The following is a 23614-nucleotide window of genomic DNA, read 5'->3' on the forward strand; positions in this document are numbered from 1 at the left end:
ATTAACAATAAACTAATAAAATTCATATTTCTTCCGGGCTTATTATTTGTTAAAAAAATTTTAAAATATATATAGGATTAATAACCCGGTCGAAGATCGGGTAAAACGGACCGAAGGCCCGCCAAAAAGGGGGTCTGGGGGCGAAGCCCCATAAATTTTGTAACCCCCCCCCCCCCTTCCCCCTAGGAAAATCCTGGCTACGCCTATGATCTTTCGTGTGCATATTTATAGTTAACCATGAAAGGGTGTACAAGAAAATTATTGACAATAACGACGTTTAAAAATTATTAACATTTTGTCGATTACCTGAGTTAGGTGTTTCAACCCCAATTTTTCAGCGTAGGGTTTGGAGGGAATTTTCACGGGGGTAACGATTGAATAACATAATCAAAGGTTAGAGGGATTTTTTATCGCGATAAAGTGTTATAAGTGACTCATAAAAAAGTGATGGGAGTTACTGAGATCACGCATTTGAGGTATAAAATAAATGGGAACGGAATAAGGCCGTTATATAAAAATTTAATGAATATTACTAATATGAATAGGCCGACGATTAAAAGGTAGATACAATCATTTTTTGCGAATCATTATTATCGTTCCATAGAGGATTTTGCTAAATTTATTACGCAAACTGTTCAAAAAAGGTATATTTTGAGTAGTAAAACAAACAAGAAGTGGCATTTGAAGCATCAAGATCGAAAGTGGGAAGGGAACCCTTTTTGGTATGTTTTAATAATGAAATAGATGTATATTGACAGTTGATGCGTACAACAGAGGTGTGAGTGGAGCATTGTTACATTTAATAAGAGGCGTCAAAAGGTTTATATTGTTATTGGTTGAACAAGAGGCATTAGCTGTCATTTTTGGTTTAACTAAATGTCAAGAATATTTAACTGGTAGGAAATTTGTGATATATACCAATAACAAACCTTATTGCTGTATGTGGATTAATTTGTTTTAACCTATTAAATTTTGGTATAACCGAGCTTGATCGAGGTATAATTTTAAATTTATCATATGATATTTCACAGATTAGATACAAATTGCAAATAAAAATATATTTAGTCATTTTAAAATATATCTTAATAATTATTGATTATTATCTTAATACAGGCGCGTACGCAGGAATTTGGTCTGGGGGGGATAATAAATTTTTTTAAGAAATAATATTTATAATTAAAAATACTAAGCATAAATTTATTAGGATTAATAACTTTAATACACAATTTTAAACTAATGTGAATTAAAAAAATTATATATATAAACCGGCATTTAAATGTGAATCATAAAATATAAAGTGAATATAACCCACGATATGAATCACTTAGATGACCCAAAATTGAAATTTGAATTTTTTGAGCTTTTAAAATATATAAAGTATAAAAAATTTAAATGTTTTAAATATAAATTAATGCACAAAAAGTTTCTTAGGAATAATTGTATTTTGTATGTTTTGAGCTAATTTTTCAATTATCAATCCTTGCTTGGCGTTAAATGTCTATGAATATTCAAAAGATCCAAATCATTCAATCTACTTTCAGATGTTGTATTTCATAGGTATGTTTTTCACAGACTTGTAGGCCCGGCCCCCGAGCCGGACTTTAATTTTTTTAAATATACCCGGGCCGGGCTCGTAATTTTTTTTTTAAAAACACCCGGGCTGGGCCTGAAAATTTTTTAAGAAAAAATATCCGAGCCGAGTTGTATATTTTAAAACCAAATATTTGAAATCGCCATTATTAGCTATAAATATCAAAAATAAATATAATTTATTTTAAAAAATTCGGGCTGGGCCAGCCGGGCCGGGCCTGAAAATTTTTTTAAAAAAAACCCGGGCCGGAAAAATTTTTAAAAAAAAATCTGGGCCTGGTCCTGCCAATGGTACCTCTGCAAGGCTCTGTTATTCTTCTTAAAAAAGTGAATGTTCTCTCATTAGTTTACTAAAGAACTGCTAATATATGTATAACCATTTTAATAATTGGGAGTATAATCTAAAATGTGTTTGAAATAAAAAGCATCCATAGCATTTTTTGGGACTGTATCAACCATAGTTAATCTTTTAATCATAGTTATTCAGCTAATAAAGCATCATAAGATATTTTAACATCTTCATGATAAAAATATAACAAATATTTATATTTTTTTTCTATCACCATATGAAAAAGGTTGGGAGAGGGGACATTTGTTATATAATACTCTTCTACTGATCCTATATTAATGTTTTGATGATGAGCTTGCTTGCTGCAAGTCGAGGGGGACAAATATTTAACACGTATAGCTCTGCTTTTGACTCAACAATAACATATAAAATATGAAATTCTTCAACAACACTAGCTCTATTTCCTTGAGTTCTAATAAAATGCTCTCCGCTATTCTCATCTTCTTAATCAAGTCAATGTTATGTTTTTGAAAAGTATTACATAAAATAGTTGTATAATTAAATAATACATTCTAATGAGAAAACAAATTTGGAATAAGTATTGAATCCAATAATTTTCTTGCTTCTGAGGAAATATTTCTTTCAAGCCATTGTGATATTTCAGTAATAGCATTAATAATCAGCTCTTCTAACTCCAAAATAGCTGTACTGTGGCGGAGACTCGATCTCGTTGGACAAGCTTGCAATTTTTTTCTCCCTGTTGGACAAGAAGTTTCAGAGATAATTATTATTTTATTAGAAATTTAGATAAATATTACGCCACTAAAATTTGAAAATAATAGGTAAATTACGCCAAGGAAAACTTGAAATCGAAATTGATTGATAAAATAACTTAGTAGATGAATGTGATAAATAAATGTAATTAAATATATATATATATATATGTATATGTATATATGAGATAAGAATAAATATTAACAAATATAAATTAATATTAACAATAATATTTTTGAAAAATATAATCCGGCATCTGCATTTTTTGGCTTGGGGGGGGGATTTGTCCCCCTGTCTTCCCCCCCCCCCCGCTGCGTACGCGCCTGTCTTAATAATAATAATAATCGCATAATTATATAACAAATTTATTATACTTAATATAATATATTACTATTAACAACACATAATCGGTTTATATACTAAATGATTAAAATTTAGTCTTTTAATTGCTAAAATTCGGATAAGTGCGAAAATATTAAATTTTTCAGTCCCAACGCCTTAGCGATTACCCGGGTTTTAATAATAATAATAAGCATTACAAATAATAAAAATAAAAATAATTTTTCTATACTATAATATAATATATCGTTATATGAAGTAGGCCTTGTTTTTCACAATTTGCATCTAAGCTAAATTACTTTATATAAAATATTTAGAAAAAATTTGTATGAAAGCAGTCTTAAATGCTAGAATGTAGACAAAGAAAATAACGGGGGGATTGATAAATGTCAAAAAAAATTTTGAAATCGATATCTATTCCTAAAATGATTAGTATCGTAGCGATTTTTTTTTGCTGTGAATGTGATAAATATAAGTTATGCGCTAAAAGGTATAAATTATTATTAATATTTATTATTCATAAAACATATTTTGAAAAAATAATTTAGCCAGGATCTAAATTTTATGGTTATGCCCCCCCCCCTCTGCCTACACGCCTAAATGTCCAACTAATTAAATTAAAAATAAATTTCTGACATCTATCACATTTCTATATCATGTCATTAATATTTTTTCGTATGATTCCATCATTTTTTAAAATATGATCAAGTTAAATTTTGATTCTCTTAGGGCCAGTTGTCATAATGGTGAGTCATGTGATCAATATTTACATTCAAACTCTAAATATTCTTAGAAATATATCATTCTCTTATACAAATAAATATTTAATCATTTATTTTTTGGTTTGAATTAAAACTTTAATAAATACATTTTTATTGGTTCTAATCAATTATTATTACTATATAACAAATATATAAATCTTCAAAAACTAGTTTACCATGCCCAGACTGGATTGAAAAAATTAAAAATAAATCTTCCCTAAGTCTTAATCCTATTAAAAGCACTATTTTCTAAACTTTACCCATTCTGGAACCCAAACGGATACCATTTAATTATCCTTATTCAATATACTAAAAATAAAAATCAAAGAATTTTGTCTAATATAGCTTATTAAAAATAAAAAAGAGACATATTGACTCTGGTAGTGTTGTTAAACGGCTCGATTTGAGCCGATTTTTAAAAACGGCTAACTCAACATTATATCCAGGAAAATATTGCCTATGCGTCGAGATTTCGCCAATAGATGGCAAAATATCTAGGCTTTCATAATATTTTTCTGGCTAAAATATTGAGTTAGCTGTTTTTAAAAATCGGCTCAAAACGAGCTGTTTAACAACACTAGACTCTGGTATCACTCTGAGCAACATGGGCCTGGATTTTATGATCAGAGCCAGCCTAGAACCAGAGTTAAAAAAAAACTATAAATTTGTTATATTTAATGAAAATAAATAATTTGGTGTATAGGCAATCATTTTTTTTGCAATATTGAATTTTATTAGAAGAAAAAATTGCAATATTTTTTTAATCATCAACTGTTTTAAAATAAGCTAAATTTAAATTAAATAGATCGAAGTCCATGAAATAAGATTTTTCAAAACTCAAGCTAGCTAGAAAATATATTATTAGGTTATGGGCTGACCTATGAAGGCGTCTGCTCTGGACCTTGATTTTTCTTTCAATCTATCTGGTTCCTTTAACCCTGTATCAATAACATAAAAAATATATTTATAAAACTTTACTTAATATAGTGATATATATTTGTGAAACATATCTTCATTAGTCTTCCTTATAGTTATAAAACTTTTGAAACAAGTTTTGAACACATCCAAAATACTTGACTTGTTCTATTTTTGAATATTGCATTTATTTAAAAAAATGGACTGTATATTTATTTGAATATTAAAAATATAATAATAAATTAATTTAACTTACATTCACATTCTACATATAAAAGATTTGGTAAATATTTTTTAAAATACATAGTACTGGAATTAACTAGGTAAATTTTTTTAGCATGATCTGAAACTGGCGTTGGTGAAAATATTGAATCAAGTGCATCTTTAGAATAAATGATATATTTTAGCTTAACTTTTATGATGATCAAATAATTATTTAAAAATTGCATAAATTTTGTAAGCAACAATTTCATATTTTATCTCTTAATATTATTTATTAAACAATCAAGTTATTCTATTTACAACTTATTAATTATAATTAAGCCTAGACATAAGCATTAGTGGGGGGGGGTGCAGGAAAATCCTTCTCCCAAACAAATTTGAAAATTTTTATAAATATTATTTTTAACTAATGAAAATTATCCCAATATTCCCTTCCCCTTCTTCAAAATAAATACCATTATACCATAAAGTCATAAATAAAATTTTTCATAAAAATGGCATTTAAAAAAACGGTTTGAAACCAAAATTATCTTTAAAAAAATAAGTGGGCCTAAAATCCTTGAATAAAATTGGCCAAGAAAAAGCCCCTATAAATATTTGCAAGCCTATGTAATTAAAAGAACTTAAATTAGAAAACAAAAATGAGAGGATTGCAGTTGAAACATTCCTTAAATTATTTCTAAAATAGAATTAATTTACCTTTAATTTTTGTACACAATTTATATTGTTTTTTTACATCTGGGTATCAGGAAAATATCATTATTTCCAATTTTAACTAGTTATGTAATTTTCATTAGTAGTTTAATATTTATATGACAGGTTTAGAGGATATAGTAGTAAAAATCCATCCAAATTTGAACTAAATATCATATTTGAATAATGGATTACAATATATGAGCAAGGTTGCCAGGTCAAAATTTTGAAATTGTGGGAGAAATTAGGTATTTTGTGGGAGAAATATATAAATTGTGGGAGAAATTGCTAAAAAAATTTTTTTGCGGGCCGAAGGCCCGCAAAGGTTTGGCCTGCGGCCGGGATTTAGAATTGACTTAGTTATCCGCTTATTATTTTTTATAAATATAAAATCTAATCTAAAATAAAATAGGTTATAGCCAACTATTTAAAATAAAATAGCTAAAATTTTTCAAAATAAAATAGCCAACTATTTTTCAAAATAAAATAGCCAACTATTTTTAAAAATAAAATAGCCAACTATTTTTCAAAATAAAATAGCCAACTATTTTTCAAAATAAAATTTCCAACTCTTTTTCAAAATAAAATAGGTAACTCTTTAGAATAAAATAGCCAACTATTTTTCAAAATAAAATAGCCAACTATTTTTCAAAATAAAATATCCAACTATTTTCCAAAATAAAATACGCAACTATTTTTCAAAATAGGTAATTACTGTACGACACAAAATTTCTTAGAGTACTATCTTTATTATTAAAATAACATATTTATTTATTAAAATATATTAATTTTGTTTAAAAATAATAACCAACGATCTTTTTTAATTACAAAAGAATGTAAACAAGATAAAATTTTATAAAAAAATTGTAATTTTATAATGTAAAAAAATAAATGTATAAATAAGATTTTATAAAGAAACAAACAATTTTAAATTTACAATGTAAAAAATATTTATAATCAGTGCGGGGAAGTTGTTCTACAGTATTTAGTTAATACAATGGGGGAAGGGAATGTGATATTTTGAGGCATCAAAAATCTTCAAAGCATAAATCAGTACAGGGCAGTCTATCAACATCTATTGCAAAATTAAAATATTCTTCAAAAATAAGAAATAATACAGATGCAACTACAGTTGCGGAAATGGTAAATACCTATCATGCAGTACAACATTCAGAGAGCAACATCACAATGTTGGTAGAATCTTTCCCCATAATATTTAACGACTAATATAAATGAAAAGTATTATTTGTAGAACACAAATGAGCAAGGCTATCATCAATGTTTTAGGATATAAATCCAGAAGGTTAATTCTTGACGATTTGAAAGATGTGCAAACATATGCAATTCAAACAGATGCATCTAATAAGGAGATATCAAAACATTTCCCTTGATCCTCCCCTATTTCAACAAAATTAATGTCATTTCAATAAAACTATTAAAAAAATTTTCTCCGGATATGAAATATCCAAAGACATAGCTAACCATATATAATGGTAAATATGGCAGATTTGGCATTACCAATGAATTGCATGGCAGCTTTCTGATCTGATAATTCCTCAGTGAATTTGGCAAAAACCATAGTGTATTTACAGAATTGAGTCAGCATAATGTTGGTTGACAGGTTCCTCCTAATACGCGCCATCGTAGAATTTTAAAATTTTACAAACCTTTAAAAAATAAATAGATTATAAAAGCTGTCCTATTTGAAAAAAAATTTCAAAAATAAATGGCAGAAGTATATTTAGGAATTTTACATATAGGAAATCTACTATATGCTGTTAATATGCATTTGCAATCAGAAGAATATAATTTAATAAAGGCTCACTAAATTATGCTGAGAAATACCAAAGTAATCCACTTCTAAAAGTTCTATTCTTCTATGAAAATGTTGAGTGGAGCACTGCAATTATAGAATCTAGAAATTTAAAATATATTTATAATAATTATACATACTATTCTAACTTCAAATTTTGAAAATGTCGAATGGATTGGATTGGATGGAGAATTTAAAATTAGCGGAAAAATAAAATAAAAGAACTAGACATATTTTTCGAATAAATATTTAAAATTTATTTTAAAAATATAAAAATAATCAAATACTGTTTCTCAAAATTATTATTTATATATTAAAAACATTAAAATGCTAAAAAAAAATTGTGGGAGAAATTAAAAAATTGTGGGAGATTTTTGTGGGAGATTTCGAATTGTGGGAGTTTTGTGGGAGTGAGATGTATGTGGGTAAACTAAAAAATTGTGGGAGACTCCCACTGATGGGGGGAGGCATGGCAACCCTGTATATGAGTCAGGTTGATTTAAAAAAAATTAAATCTTCTAAATCAATCAGACCATCTGGTTGAGCATTTTTAGTGTTGTTAAAAAGTCGAGTTCACCCAACTCTGACTCAGAGTCTGAGTCGTTAGTCGAATTAGTCGACTCACTGAAGTCGTGAAATCGAGTCGAGAACTCAAGTCGTGAACTCAAGCCTAGTGTTGTTAAATGGCTCGTTTTGAGCCGATTTTTAAAAACGGCTAACTCAGTATTGCATCCAGGATAGTATTACGCAAGCCTGAAGATTTTGTTTGTAAGGAACAAAGGTTTGGACATCTCTTAGCGAAATCTCGAGTCTTAAATAATTTTTTTCTGGCTAAAATATTGAGTTAGCCGTTTTTAAAAATCGGCTCAAAACGAGCCGTTTAACAACACTACTCAAGCCGATCCAAGTCGTGAACTCCAGTCAACTCGAGTCATGCACTAAGTCGAGAACATGAGTTTTCCATTTGAATCGTGAACTTAAGTCAACTAGAGGACGAATATTTCAAATAGGTATTGTATAATATTATTTTTGTTACAATTAATTTGTGGTTTTCATGCAAAAATTTTAAGCAAAATTTGAATTGATAAGAATTTAAAATCTTCTTTTTTAATTAATTTTTTTGTGAATTATTAATCTTTTAGTTGAAATTTTTTATAGGTTTATTTTTATCATTTTTGTAAAATTATCTATTTTTTTTAGTATATTAAAAGAACTAGTTTAAATAATTTATAAATATTTGTATTAAATTTTTATGTTATTTATAATATTTTAATGTGACAATTGTCATGTTATTTTTTAACATTTTTTAAATTTTTGGTACTAAGGGTAAAAATATAATTTATATTATAAATATGTTAAACTATAAATTCAATGATGATGTTCCTTTGTAAAAATGACAAATATCATAATCTGTATTTTAAAACATATTAGTTTATTTTTGACGCTATAATGGGTAAAAATATAGATTGTAAATATGTTAAATTAAAATTTCAGTTAAGATTTCCCCTAGATAAATGACAATTGTCATAATCGTTATTTTTAAAGTTTTTTGAAATTTTTTGACGCAAATATAAGTAAAAATATAGGCTGTAAATACGTTTAATTTAAAATTCAGTGAAGATGTACCATAGATATGTGACAATTGTCATAATCGTTATTTTTAAAGTTTTTGGAAATTTTATAAAGCAAATGGTAAAATATATATTGTAAACATAATTAAAATTTCAGTGAAGATATACCATAGAAAAGAGACAATTGTCATAATCGTTATTTCTAAAGTTTTTTAATTTTTTTGACGCAAATAGGTAAAAATATAGATTGTAAATATGTTAAATTAAAATTTCAGCGAAGATATATATACCATAGAAAACTGACAATTGTCATAATCGTTATTTTTGAACTTTTTTTAAAGTAAATCTGTAAAAATATATATTGTAAACATGTTAAATTAAAATATCAGTGAAGATGTACCATAGAAAGTGACAATTGTCATAATCGTTATTTATGAACTTTTTTGAATTTTATAGTAAATAGGTAAAAATATATATTGTAAATATGTTAAATTAAAATTTAAGTAAAGATGTACCATAGAAAAGTGACAATTGTCATATCATAATCGTTATTTTTAAAGTTTTTTGAATTTTTAGACGTAAATAGATAAAAAATATAGAATGCAATGTTAAATTAAAATTTCAGTGAAGGTACACTAGATAAGTGACAATTGTCATAATCGTTATTTCTAAAGTTTTTTGAAATACGCACATAGGTAAAAATATAGATGTAAATACGTTTAATTAAAAACTTAGTGAAGATGTACCATAGATTATAATCTTCATTTTTAAAGTTTTTTGAATATTTTGACGGAAATAGGTAAAAATAGATTGTGTAAATATATTAAATTGATATTTCAGTGTAGATGTACCTTAAATAAGTGGCGATTATCATAATCGTTATTTTTAAAGTTTTTGAAATTTTTTGACTCACATAGGTAAAAATATAGATGTAAATACGTTTAATTAAAAACTCAGTGAAGATGTACCATAGATTATAATCTTCATTTTTAAAGTTTTTTGAATATTTTGACGAAAATAGGTAAAAATATATTGTGTAAATATGTTAAATTGATATTTCAGTGTAGATGTACCTTAGATAAGTGACGATTATCATAATCGTTATTTCGAAATTTTTGATGCAATTAGGTAAAAATATATACTGTAAATATGTTAAATTAAAATATCAGTAAAAATTACTAGACATCCTATAAATTTTATTTTAAGATTTCGAATTCTATAAACAGATTTATCCCCCAAAACCGGGGCAAATTGGCATTTTATTACCCCGTCATCGGGAAAGAAATAAATATATAAAATTACTATGATAATATCTAATCCTAATATAGAAATTATCTTTTTTGTCTATTTTCATCAGACAATCTTGTTTAAATTGCGGCTAAACATTATACAACCTAGATTATTTTCTGCTAATACAATATTTATATACCTTATCTTTATATTTATTTCTTCATAACGTATTAAATATAGCTAGTGTTGTTAAATTGCTTGGTTGGGTCGAATTAGCATGATTTTTGGTTGGGTTTTTGGTCGAAAAAATGAACCAAAACCAAAGCAACCAAATTGGTCGACCTGGTCGACCAAATCCACCTCAGGAGTTTTTAAGCTGAAATGCATTTATTTGTTGTTTAACTCTAATTCGATAATGGATATTACAAATTAATGTATAGCCTAAAATTGCCTTCCCATAAAAATATTTTTACATTTATCCAAAATATCCCTCTAGCTAGTTTTAGCTGATCTTTGCTCACATATATCGATGGAAAGATCCTTCAGTGCACTACGAAGTAACCATATTACGAAATAAATTTGACAAATATACTTTAGACGTTATTTTAATCATAAAACTTAATATAAATTTGTTAAACAACGTTATCTTTTTGATATTCATTATATTTGTATAAATAAATAAAATAATTTTAATGAAATTGTTACGACTTTTGATAGTTTTAAAGAATTAATAATTACCCCCTATTTTTTATAAAAAAAATCCATATTCATAGAGTTACTAAAAAATTATTTTTTTTGATTTATTATTTTTTTTATTTTACTATAAAACAAGGATATAAATAATAAAGTAAAGAAAAGAGGGAGGGAGAGGGTTTATATTTAATTTTGACTTGGGAATGAAATTATTTTAACAAAAAATAAATATTTTTATTATGGAATTAATTTTTGGGGGGGAAAAAAAGGGAGGGGAATAGAATTGGAAGTTAGTTATGCTATTATGGGAAAAACAAAAAATAAGTAAAAAATGGAAGTTAGAATAAAAAAAATTTTTTCGGCAAAAGGATTCAAAAGTAGAATAGAAATAGAATTGTTATTTTTTTCATTGATAGAGAAAAATTTTTTTTTAAAAAAAATATTAAATCAAGGAAGGAGGGGGAGGGGTATTTTTAAGAACAAAATTATAATACATACTTTTAATATTATATATATTTTTTTATTATATTTTATTCTAGGAATTTAATAAATAAATTTTAAAGTTTGATGCAATATATATGAGATATTATATACCTCTTAAAAATTTTTATCTATAACCCTTGAGCACAAAGATTTTAAATTTGGTGTGAAGATGTATTTTTATTATCTAATTTCTTACCTATGTTCATCTTTTAAAAAACTTACCTGGTTTTATCTATTTTATCAAAAAACTGTTTTTTACCCAAAAAATATAAAAATCATTCTCTAGTATATTTTGCTTTTACTAAAATATACATATCCTCAGGATTCAAAATTTGGCACACATGTTCCTTAATGTATTTGTTATAAAATTAAATATATCTGACATCTATAGCTATACTAGAAGTCACGCAATATCGATGTTTATAATATATGTCACCTTGGGGTAAAGCTGTTATGGGTAAAACGGTTAAAATATATAATTACAGTAACACCAAATAATATATTAAACGGATTCTTAGCTTGTGGCATATATCTTTTAAACCCAAATATATTTACAGTACAAGATTATATCTGCTGTAATAATTAAAATGCTAGCTTAAATATTGAAATTGAAAATAATGAGGAAAATCTTACAGTGAATAATATAGAATTTTTGACTCAAAATAATGACAGATATTTCTTTAAAGTATAACTAGGAATTATTAGTCCCTTAATGGGCATGGTGGGCATAGTTTATTCCACTAACTTTAGGTGGGAATTGATTGTTTCTTATAGAAATTACTGCCTTAATTAACTATTAAACATGACGTTTATACTTTTAAAATTAATTTTATCACTTAAAATATTTTGGAGTATTTGACCTTATTTAACCAGGTCAAATACTCCTCCCATCAATTGACCTAAATTGAACTGTCGATTGACCGACTTGCCAACTCTGATAAAAAGTATTCAAAAATCATCTTCAAAACCTAGTTTATGGTGTGTACATCCTATCTGTTTTCTTGCTAAATTTAGTGGTACTTTATTTTGATATAAAAAAATAAGCTTATTATATTTTTTTTTAATGTAATAAATTTTATAAGATTAGAGAGAGAGATGAAGGAGAATTGATTATTTATTTTTTTTAAATAATAAATTATAAAAAATATTAAATAATTAATAAATAAAATCTAAAACTAATTTGAAATCACGACTCGAGTTCACGACTTGAGTTTATGACTTGAGTTCACGACCTGAGTCGACTTGAGTTCACGACTTGAGTCGACTTGAGTTCACGACTCGAGTTATCGACCCAAAACTTAGACTCAGTTTTCGACTAAGTCGACTCGACTCAGTCGTTTTACAACACTACTTAATAATATTTTTATTAACCATGGCAAATATGAAGGTAATTTAATATGGTAAATTTGACAGTAGAGATTTAATAAAATGGTACAATATGCAACAAATTGTGGCGAAGATGCCGTTATTTAAAGAGGAATATTTGCTTCATTTAAGGTATTTGGCCTATGAGTTGGATAGGCATTTGATTGGGAAAATATGGAAACCCATATCCCATTCAAAAGTAACCATTTCTCCCTTGGGATCAGTGACGTAACCTCGATTTTTATGTAGAGGTGTCCAATGTAGTTTTGTTAAACGGCTCGTTTTGAGCCGATTTTTTAAAACGGCTAGCTCAATATTTTAGTCAGAAAGATATTGCCTATGCCTCGAGATTTCAACAATATATATCTAGACCTTTGTTCCTTCTATGATCAAAATCTTCAGGTTTGCGTAATATTTTTATTTTTCTAGTTGTAATATTGAGTTAGCCGTTTTTAAAAATCGGCTCAAAATGAGCTATTTAACAACACTAGTCCAATGTTTAAAAAATTTTGGCCTTCATTGGCCTCGACTTTTCCTTATGAACTTTAAATTAATAAATATATACATAATAAAGGAAATTCTTTGTAATACAATAAATTCATTTTAATAATTTTATCAAATACTTATTTAATTAAAATACAAACAAAAATCATAAACAAGAAACATAAATTTATTTAATATCAAATTTAATATTGAATCAGTGCTTAGGAATTGGGCGATCGCAATTTATATTGCGTTTCAAATGAAATAAAAAACCTTAGCCTTGTTTAAATTGAGGTGATATTGAGAATGTAAAATAATAATTTTTCTTATTACTATGATATTTGACGCAACGATACTATCGAGCTAATTCAAACGTCAAATTTATTCGCGATTCAACGCAGCATCAAAATCGCCAAATTTGGACCCATTATAAGTATTATGGCATTCGTTAATAATGTTTCTTTCTATATGCTTAAAATAGTGGATGATATAAAAAGTTTAAATTAGGGGTGTATGATACCACTTTGTAATTGATATCGACCGATTACCAATCCGATATTATATCTGATTTTGATTCCTAATCGTTTTAATTTTCAATGCATACTACTTTTTAATAATACAACATCTATAATTTAACTACATAACATAAGTCATATAAATATATTATAATGACCAGAGTTAGTGTTGTTAAACGGCTCGATTTGAGCCGATTTTTAAAAACGGCTAACTCAACATTATAGCCAGGAAAATATTGTCTAAGCGTCGAGATTTCGCCAATAGATGTTCAATACTATGTGCCATCTATGAGCAAAATCTCTAGGTTTTCATAATATTTTTCTGGCTAAAATATTGAGTTAGCCATTTTTAAAAATCGGCTCAAAATGAGCCGTTTAACAACACTAATCAGAGTTATAGCCTATATTCATGAATCTAAAAGTTTATCAAATATATTTGATAAATAACTTATTTATATAATATTATTTTATTTAAATAATAATTAATAAACAAATATTATGAAATTGGAAATGTTTTTTTAAATATAATTTCGCCATTTTATCGGATCCGAAAATTTTCCAAAAATATCGGTCGATAACCGATATTTAAAAAGACGAAATATCGGCCCGATCCGTTCCTATAAAAAATATCGGTACATTATTAGTTTAAATATTATAATATATATATATATATATATTGAAGAGGGTAAAAAATTATATGATTGTATAAAAAAAAATAGGTATTGCATGAAAAAAAGGTAAAAGAAATAAAAGATATATAAAATATACTAGGTGTATCAAAATCGAGAGTTTGGAATGATCTTCAAAATAAAAAAACTTTCATGATTGAAATGACAAATTTTTTAAGAATTTTTATGATCTTTATAAAAATCTCTTCAATATTTTTTGGTTAAACTATATAAAATCCTTAGAAATAATATTTGGGTAAATGAATGATATGAAACAGATGTATTTAATTTTCAGCTTAATTCTCACACAGCCTATAGCCATTCCTGCTAATGCATTTGTGTGGTAGGAAGTGAGATCTCATATATTTATAAGGCTAAACTATTCTGGATTGCATGCAAGTTGTTCTTAAAAACTTTTCAACCTCTTTATGGAAAATGACATCTTATAGATGTGTTGATAAGGTCACCAATATTATTAAAAAAATTTTAAAATTGCCCTGAGATTTAATGTCTGTTCCAAAATTTTTCAGCTTCTCAAATAGATTTTGGGGACGATCTGTAATGCGGAGTTTTTAATTATTACCAAAATTGAGAGAATCTAATAATTTTAATATTTCATAACCGTCTACAATTTCCAAAACATAAAACAAAACTAATCACTTTATACTAATTTTCCTACAAAGTTTCATTTTCTTTAGCGGAAAATTAGCTAAGAAAACGATAAGAGAAATTACCCAACTATACAGTTATGAATGAATAATGATTGATCTCTAGATTTTGTCAATAAAGAATTAAAATGTTAAATTATTATTGATATGTAATGTTAGTAGTAATCTAAATATTAGAAATAATTCTTGAAATTGATTTTCTTTTCATATCAAAAAAACATTTCCTTTTTCGTATTCAAATTCATATAAAAAAATATAATCATAAAAAATAAACATTTTCAAAAAATAACAAAATAAAACAATTCAATACACTACATTTATCCCCAATCTAAATGGTTTCGTCCGTATTCATTTCGGATATCGATCTTGACTTCTATCTGCTTCCTCCCTTTCCTTAGGGTTCATTTTATCGTTATTGTTTATTACGTCCTCTTTGTATACTATCTCTCTGTGCTCTTCTACTTCGTACTCTTCAGTTATTATATTTTCGGTTCTTTTCCTTAATTGATCACTATAACTTATAATCGTTTTCCCCCTATACTTCATATGGTAGTGATTTGAGTATGCTTTTAATAATGACTTTTCCCCACTTTATTTTCTTTATTATTGTAAATGCGCGATCACACTTTTTCATTTATCTCGAATATTTGAGTGTAGTAGTCTAACTTCTCCTTTTTGTTACCCCGTTCGAATATTTGGTCTAATTATCCTCTAGGTTTAATTTTTAGTAGTATATCGGCGGGACTTTGTTCATTTTCTGCCCCTGGGGTATTTCGGTAATTGTAGAGATAAATAGCTAGACTGGTTTCTAAATCATCCTCGTTTTTTTTATTCATGCTCTGTTTAAAGGTTCGACAGCCATGCCGTTAGTCTGAGGATTGTATGGACCTCCGTGCACTAATTGTATTCCTTTTTTTCGCAAAAATCATTGAATATTGCTGTATTGTGACCAGGGTTGCCAGGTCAAAATTTTTAAATTGTGGGAGAAATTTGGTATTTTGCGGAAATAATATTAAAATTGTGGTAGAAATATAAAAGTTGTTAAAAAAAATTTTTTGCGGCCTTCGGTAGGTATTTTGAATTGACTTAATTATCCGCCTATTATTTTTTATAATTAGTTTATATAAATACAGTCGGTAACTATTTTTCAAAATAAAATAACATCTTGATTTATTAAAATATATTAATTTATAAAACAACCAACGATCCTTTTTAAATATTAAAGAATGTAAACAAGATAAGATTTTATAAAAAACCAATTATTATAATTTTACAATGTAAAAAATATATTTTATGCGAATGTTCCGCAAAACATCCGCAATTGGAAATCTAGCTTGTGTGTGTGTATAACATTATAGGGATAGGCGCTTAATTATCACGTATCACGTTTAAATACATAATAAGGTAATATTGTACTCATTTCAATGATAATTATTTTATTTATTATTGTTCAATCACATTATTATAATCAGTGCAGAAGAGTGTATCTACATCCATTGCAAAACAAAAATATTCTCCAAAAATAAGAAATAACACAGATGCAACTACAGTTGCGGCAATTGTAATCACTTATCTTGTAGTACAACATTCTCAGAGCTACTTATCATTACAATGTGCGTAGAATCTTTCCACATAATATTTAACGACTCCAAGATAAATGAAAACTTTATTTGTAGAACAAAAATGAGCAAACATATCATCAATGTTTTAGAAAATGAATTCAGGAGGTCAATTCTTGACGATTTGAAAGATGTACATACATATGCAATTCTAACAGATGCATCTAATAAGGGAAATATTAAAATATTTACCTTGATCCTCTGCTATTTTAACAAAATTAAGGACGTGTCAAGGAAACGATTAAATTTTTTCCCCTTAAATAGTGAAAAATCCAAAGGCAGAGTTTACCATATAATGGTAAATATAGCAGATTCGGGAATCAATTAATTGCATGTCAGCTTTCTGATCTGATAATGCCTCAGTGAATTTGGAAAAAACCAGAGTGTATTTACAGAATTGAGTCAGCACAATGTTGGTTGCGATATGTTCCTAATACCCGCCATCGATATATTCTTAAAATTTTATAAACCTTTAAAAATATATTTATTAAATAAAGATTATAAAAGCTGTCCTAACATTTCGAAAATTTTTTTCAATAATGAATGGCAGAGGTGTATTTAGGATTGAATTCACATGTAGGAAATCTACTACATGCTGTTAATGTGCAGTTGCAATCAGAAGAATCTTAACAAAGATTCACAAAATTATGCTGCAGATGTGTTCTTCTTTACAGTTAAAAATTGACAATAAATTTTATGGCGCCAAAAAATATGGAAAATTAAATAAGTTATAATGTTAATTATATTTTATTTGAGATTTAAATAATAAAAATAAACGTTTACCGTCGTTAGTGAGATATTTATAAAATTCCTGGCATGACATATTATAAATATGTTTAACCATTAGCTCGGCCTCTAATGTTGTTAAAGCAATCCGATTTCTCTCCTTTTTCCAGGCAATCCTCATCAGGCTAAAAATGTGCTCGGATGAGGCATTAGGATGAGGTAAGGAGAAGACACTGGCATATTTTTTCCAAGCATGGGGATTTATAGTTATTACGAAAAAATTCAACCCATTTCTTTTCTACTTTTAGACCATCTAACTTAGTATTCTTGCTAATCATAAAAAATAGAGAGAAAAACAATCTTTTCAAACAAGACATCAATTAAATTACAAAAACCATCAATTGATGGTTTCTGTTCCAAGGTCAAATTTATACATTTGTAAATAGATTTGTTAAAATTTTGATTGTAAATTTTCTAAAATTGTCTTAATAAAAATATCTTTCATTCAAAAATGTATTAATTAGAGTATCATTTGAACATTTTAATATAATATTTTTAGCAATAGCGCCATAAAATTTATTATCAATTTTTAACTGTAAAGATGAACAGAGCTTTAGCATTATTTTGTGAATCTTTATTAATAAAGAATATACAACTGAATAAACTGCATGAAATAGATTTCCTACATGTGAAACTAATCCCAAATATGCTTCTGCCATTTCATAATCCAAAAAATTTTTCAAAATTTTAGGATTAATTTTAAAATTCTATCGATGGTAAGTATTAATGATAACCACCTGATAGGAACATATCGCAAAAACTCACACCATTCCAAGTCAGACCACTCTACCAACTCTTTTAATTCATTAACTCTTTTAGTTGATGAACTAAATTCGTTAAAACATTTCATCGCAATTATTTCGACATCCATAGATAGTACATTTATTGCCTTCTTGCAAGAATCATGTTGTATATGGCATATACAGCCAATTGTTATTAATTCATTATTGTGCTGCCTCAATTAGGTAAATCTTTGGTTTTTGCCAAAATTTACAGAGGCATTATCAGCGCAGATAGCTGACATACAATTCATTGATAACACTGAATCAGCTATATTTACATTATGTGGTTAGCTACATCTTTGGATTTTTCACTATCCGAGGAAAATATTTTAACAGTTTTATTGAAATGTTCTTATTCTAGTTGAAATAGCGAAGGATCAAGGGAAATGTTTTAATATTTCCCTTATTAGATGCATCTGTTAGAATTGCATATGGATGCTCATCTTTCAAATCATCTAGAATTGACCTCTAGGATTCAGGTACTAAAACCAAGTAAGGTTTGCACTTATATTGAAGTCATTAAATATCATGGGAAAAAGATTCGACCAACATTGTGATGATATAGCTCTTTGAATGTTGAACTACATAATAGGTTTATACGATTTCCGCAGCTGTAGTTGCATCTGTATTATTTATTATTTTTGGAGAATATTTTTGTATTGCAATCGATGTTGATATACGATATGCTCCCCTATACTGACTTATATGAATGAAATGATGTTGATTTATTATTGGATAAAAATAAAACAGGATAAAAAGAAATTTACAAATTAGACATGTTTTTCGAAATATTTAAAATTTATTTTAAAAATATAAAAATAATCAATTACTGTCTCTCAAAATTATTATTTTTATATTAAAAACGTTAAAATACTTTTTAAAAACATTGCTGGAAAAATTATAAAATTGCGGTAGATTTTTGCGGGAGATTTCCAATTGCGGTAGTTTTGCCGGAGAGAGATGTCTGCGTGTAAACTAAAAAATTGCGGGAGTCTCCCGCTGATGGGGGGAGACATCGCAACCCTGATTGTGACCCATTATCAGAAATGATTATCTTATGAAATCCGAATCTGGCAAAGATATTTCTTAATATTTTGATCTTGCTTTCGGTTGTAGTACTAGTCATGGGAACTATTTCTGGCCAGCGACTGCTAGCATCTATTACTACCAACCAATAATGTTTTTGAAATGGTCCAACATCCAATATAATCAAAACCCCGGTGCCATGCTTTTGATGGTTTGGCCAATTTTGAATTGATGTCTTTTGAAGCATATTGTGTTGTTCCTGGCATTCTCTACATTTTTAATCCGTGTTTCTATATCTTTGTTTATATTAGGCCCCTACGAGTATTGTCTTGCTCTCATCTTCATTTTTACCATTCCAATATGTCCTTGATGTATCATGTCTAACACGTTGTTTCGGTATTGTTGTGATATTATCATTTTAGTTCCCAAAGTAAACAACCTCTCTGTTGTGATTTCCTCACTCCTTTGGCTGCACTCCTTTAAACACGTATCATAGTTTATTGGCCATCCGTCTATTGTATACCTGTATACTTTAGAGTACATCATCTTGCATTGTTTTTCTTTCGATTTCACTTGCATTTAAAGGTGTTTGTTCTCCCATGTATTTGATTTAATGTTTCTCTTTTGATATTGTGGTTCCCTGTATAGGTAATCGAGATAGCAAGTCAGTATTGGCTAGTTGTCGACAGGGATGTGAACCCGGACCCTGAACCCTCGTATTTTGGCTGAACCCGAACCCTGACCCTTTTTAAAAGTGGAGGGTCCTAGGGTTCTAGGTGTCATAAAATTTTTTTAAAAATAATATAAATTTTATTAACTTTTTTTGTGGAATCATTTATTTTATCTTTGCGTTTATCTTCCAATTTTCTTCCTGGACTTCCATTTTATTTAAAGATTGATATCATAAATTATTTCCCAGTGTAATATTATTTTATGTAAATTTATTAATATGCTATGTTATAGAAATACGTTGATTATTTTGTAGTACAATTAATAATATTTTAATTTAAATGATAATGCACAACACGTTGGTCCTCATTTTGTATGATGCTAGAACGATTATTAAGTTTGAAAGATTTCTGTAATGATTTTATTATAGGAGCACGTGAAGTCATTTTGTCGGAAGATGATTGGTGACAAATAAAGGACCTTACTAGTGTATTAGTTGCTTTAAAAATAACAATATTAAGATTACAATCAGAACAATTATGTTTATTTGATTTTAAGGTATATGGATTAGATGCCGATTAGATTTAGAATTTACAGTCCTTTTTATACTAAATATTAGAAAACATGAAAATTCGAGAGCAACATATTTGCAAAATAGTGTTATATATTTAGACCCTCGATATCAAGTTCTATTGAGTATTGAGCAATAACAAATGGCTAAAGACCATCTTAAAGATTTATGGCATAAGCAAAACTCCATTATTTACAATATATTGGAGGCTACGACAATACCCATTGGTTGTAGTGATAATAATAATGATAGCAACATTGATAATCTTGAAATTTTACTTTTAGATAGAGGAAAAAAAATCAAATTATTATCAGATTACCAGATATTTTTAAGCTTCCCTCACTTTAATTTTTAAATAGGCATCAAACTGGCCCACAAATTCGTAATGTTTTATCTTTCTTTTGAACAATTACTCTGGTGATGCATAAAGTGAATGATTAATTTTTTCTATTACTCCTATTTTTATCTGTCTAAATATTTTTCTTTTAATGCGTATGGTAGGGGAGGTGATTTACATTGGCTTCTCTTTTTTCATTTATATTTGTGCCTTAAAATCTTTTAAACAGCCCAATTCTTTGGTAAATAATTGAGGAAATTTATTTTGTATATTAATATTATTTATTTGTATGGCCCCTTTCAGGTAATTTTTTTTGTAATTATGAGAGGTAGTTATAATGTTCACTCTTTATATTGTACTTTTACTACAGTGTAATCTAATGGTGGTATATTGGTCCCTGTATAGCTTTTAAGTTTTAGCATGCAACTTGTTAATCCAGGACGATTAAGTTGATTTTATCTATCTATTTCGTTTATTATGCTTACCCCAGCTCCAGTATATAATTCCATTCCGATATCGCTATTGCTTATTTTGATATCCACCCAAAATTTTAGATTATATTCATTCGTAATAAAATTCAATATTTCTTTTCTACAGACTCGAGAAATATGCCCAATTTTTGCATTTATAACAAGTGGCATTCTTGAAATGACAATTCTCCCTTCAATTGTTTCGGCCGCAAGAGTGGCAGGGATTTGGTTTTTTTGTAGCTCGTATTATAATTATTATATGATTATGATTGTTTATCATTCTCATTATTAACTTTTTTAATTCTATTTATATTATTAATATGTTACTCTTCTAACTGATCGATTTTAGTTTTATTTTGTATTTTTTATGGCTGTTTCTACTGCAGTATCTGAATAGCTTTATTTATGTCTATATCATCTTCGGATAATAATCTTTGTAAAATTTTAGGATTTTTTATTCCGAATATAAATTTATCTCTTAATGCAGTATTTAAATATTCCCCAAATTCACAAGTCGTTGCTAATTTTCGAAGATTTTGTATATAGTCTATAGTTTTTCCTCATTTTTTTGATTATATTGATAAAAATTATATCTCTCTAACAATTATATTAGGTTTGGGATGAAAAAATTTGATTAAAATATTATGTATTTCTAATACCTCTTTGTTTCCCGGACTATCAGGTGCACACAAATTTACCAGTATTTTGTAAGTATCATACCCTATTGTTAATAACAGTGATTTTTCCTGTGATGATGGTAAACTTAGTAATGTGTTAAATTCTTTAAAGTCGTACTAATTTTCGTAACACAGGGTTGAATCCGTTAGACTTTTTATCGACTGCGTCATTCTTGATATTTAATGTTAGTAGTAATCGAAATATTGTTAGAAATAATTCTTGCAATTGATTTTATTTTATTTCATATCAAAAAACATTTCCTTTTACGTATTCAAATTCATTTAAAAATAGTATGTTCATGAAAAATAAACATTTTAAAAAAATACAAAATAAAACAATTCAATACACAACAATTATGGCAGGGTTCGCATCCCTGCTTGTTTAAAATATCAAAAATAATTCGAATTTTTTTTTCTTAGTAAATGATCTTCAATTCATTATCCAAAATACTTTAGATTAATATTTGTTTAAAATATCAACAATAATTCAGAGATCTTAGTAAAATTTCTTCAATTCAATATCCAAAATAATTCGTATTATTTCATATAAATTTCTTCATAATACCAAAATAATAATAATGGCGATCTTTTTTCACAAAGTTCCCTTTTTCTTTTCATAAAGTAAATAAATATCATGGCCAGAGACAAATATATCTACATTTATTTATTGAATTTTAAATATCTATAAATTTATTTATTTTTACATTAAATATATAATCATTATTAATCATTTTAACATTACATTTTTGGATTAGGGGATGTCCTGACCCCGAATCACAGATAGTTACTCCACTGCGAGGGTTAATCCACCTCGCCCTTTATTGTCCGATGTGTTAAGAAGACACACATGATGTAGGGAATTTGGTATATTAGTCCTTTTTAAAGCTTCGGCGATTAAATGATTAAACTCGCTGTGCCCGGGGTGGCGTTCTTTAAAGAATCGGCAATATTTTTTAACCTAAGGCATTGCATAGAATGCAAACAAACGGTGAAAAGATTCATACCCGGCATAAAGTCCAATTGAGATCCTCATTTGTTCTGAAAAGAAATGTAGATGGCAATTTTGGCTGAGGATTGCCTCGACCCATTCACTCTTCTGGTTGTTGGAATGGAAATTCGGAACGCTCAACCAGAAGAAAAATCCCAATCCCTCTGCATGCATGAAATGGATGACAGGAGATTGACAATTGATTCACCCAAATCCATAGCCGAAGCTAATTGATGATCAATAAAAACATTTAAAATAAATAACTAAAATTTGTTATTATTTGAAAATTATAATTAGAGTTGTATATTTCCCCGGAAAAATTTAACGAAAATAATGAAAAGTTTGAAAAAATAAAATATACATTAAACATTTCGATAATTTTATTAAATTAGTGGGAATTAGTGTAAAGTGAAAATGAAATATTTTTAGAGGAGTTATAAAAATATTTGCGATTTACAGTGTTGTGCAGATTTAGATCAAAACATTTCCATATGTATTAATTTATTTGAAAATAAAATTATTTGACTTGTAAAAAATTGTTTTAAAATATATTCTTATCAATTTTTACAAGTTAAATAATTTTATTTACATACGAATTAAAAAATATGGAAATGTTT

The 23614-nt window shown here is 27.3% G+C and overlaps 1 protein-coding gene across 2 annotated transcripts in view; it reads left to right on the plus strand.

Annotated features, from left to right (window-relative positions):
- The first annotated feature begins 3660 nt into the window (after positions 1–3660).
- Positions 3661–23614, plus strand: part of LOC135931079 (uncharacterized) — a 52697-nt gene continuing 32743 nt past the window's right edge. Inside the window, exon 1 of one of the 2 annotated variants that reach the window (XM_065467945.1) lies at positions 3661–3738. Coding sequence is in view for 1 of the 2 variants with exons in the window: in XM_065467944.1 (XP_065324016.1) it covers positions 3736–3738 (3 nt within the window). In the remaining variant the exon portion in view is untranslated. The remainder of the gene's footprint in view (positions 3739–23614) is intronic. The other variant, XM_065467944.1, reaches the window with a different exon arrangement.

This window comes from Gordionus sp. m RMFG-2023, chromosome 1 (assembly GCF_954871325.1).
Source record: "Gordionus sp. m RMFG-2023 chromosome 1, tfGorSpeb1-WG-v2, whole genome shotgun sequence".
Classification (NCBI taxonomy): domain Eukaryota; kingdom Metazoa; phylum Nematomorpha; class Gordioida; order Chordodea; family Parachordodidae; genus Gordionus; species Gordionus sp. m RMFG-2023.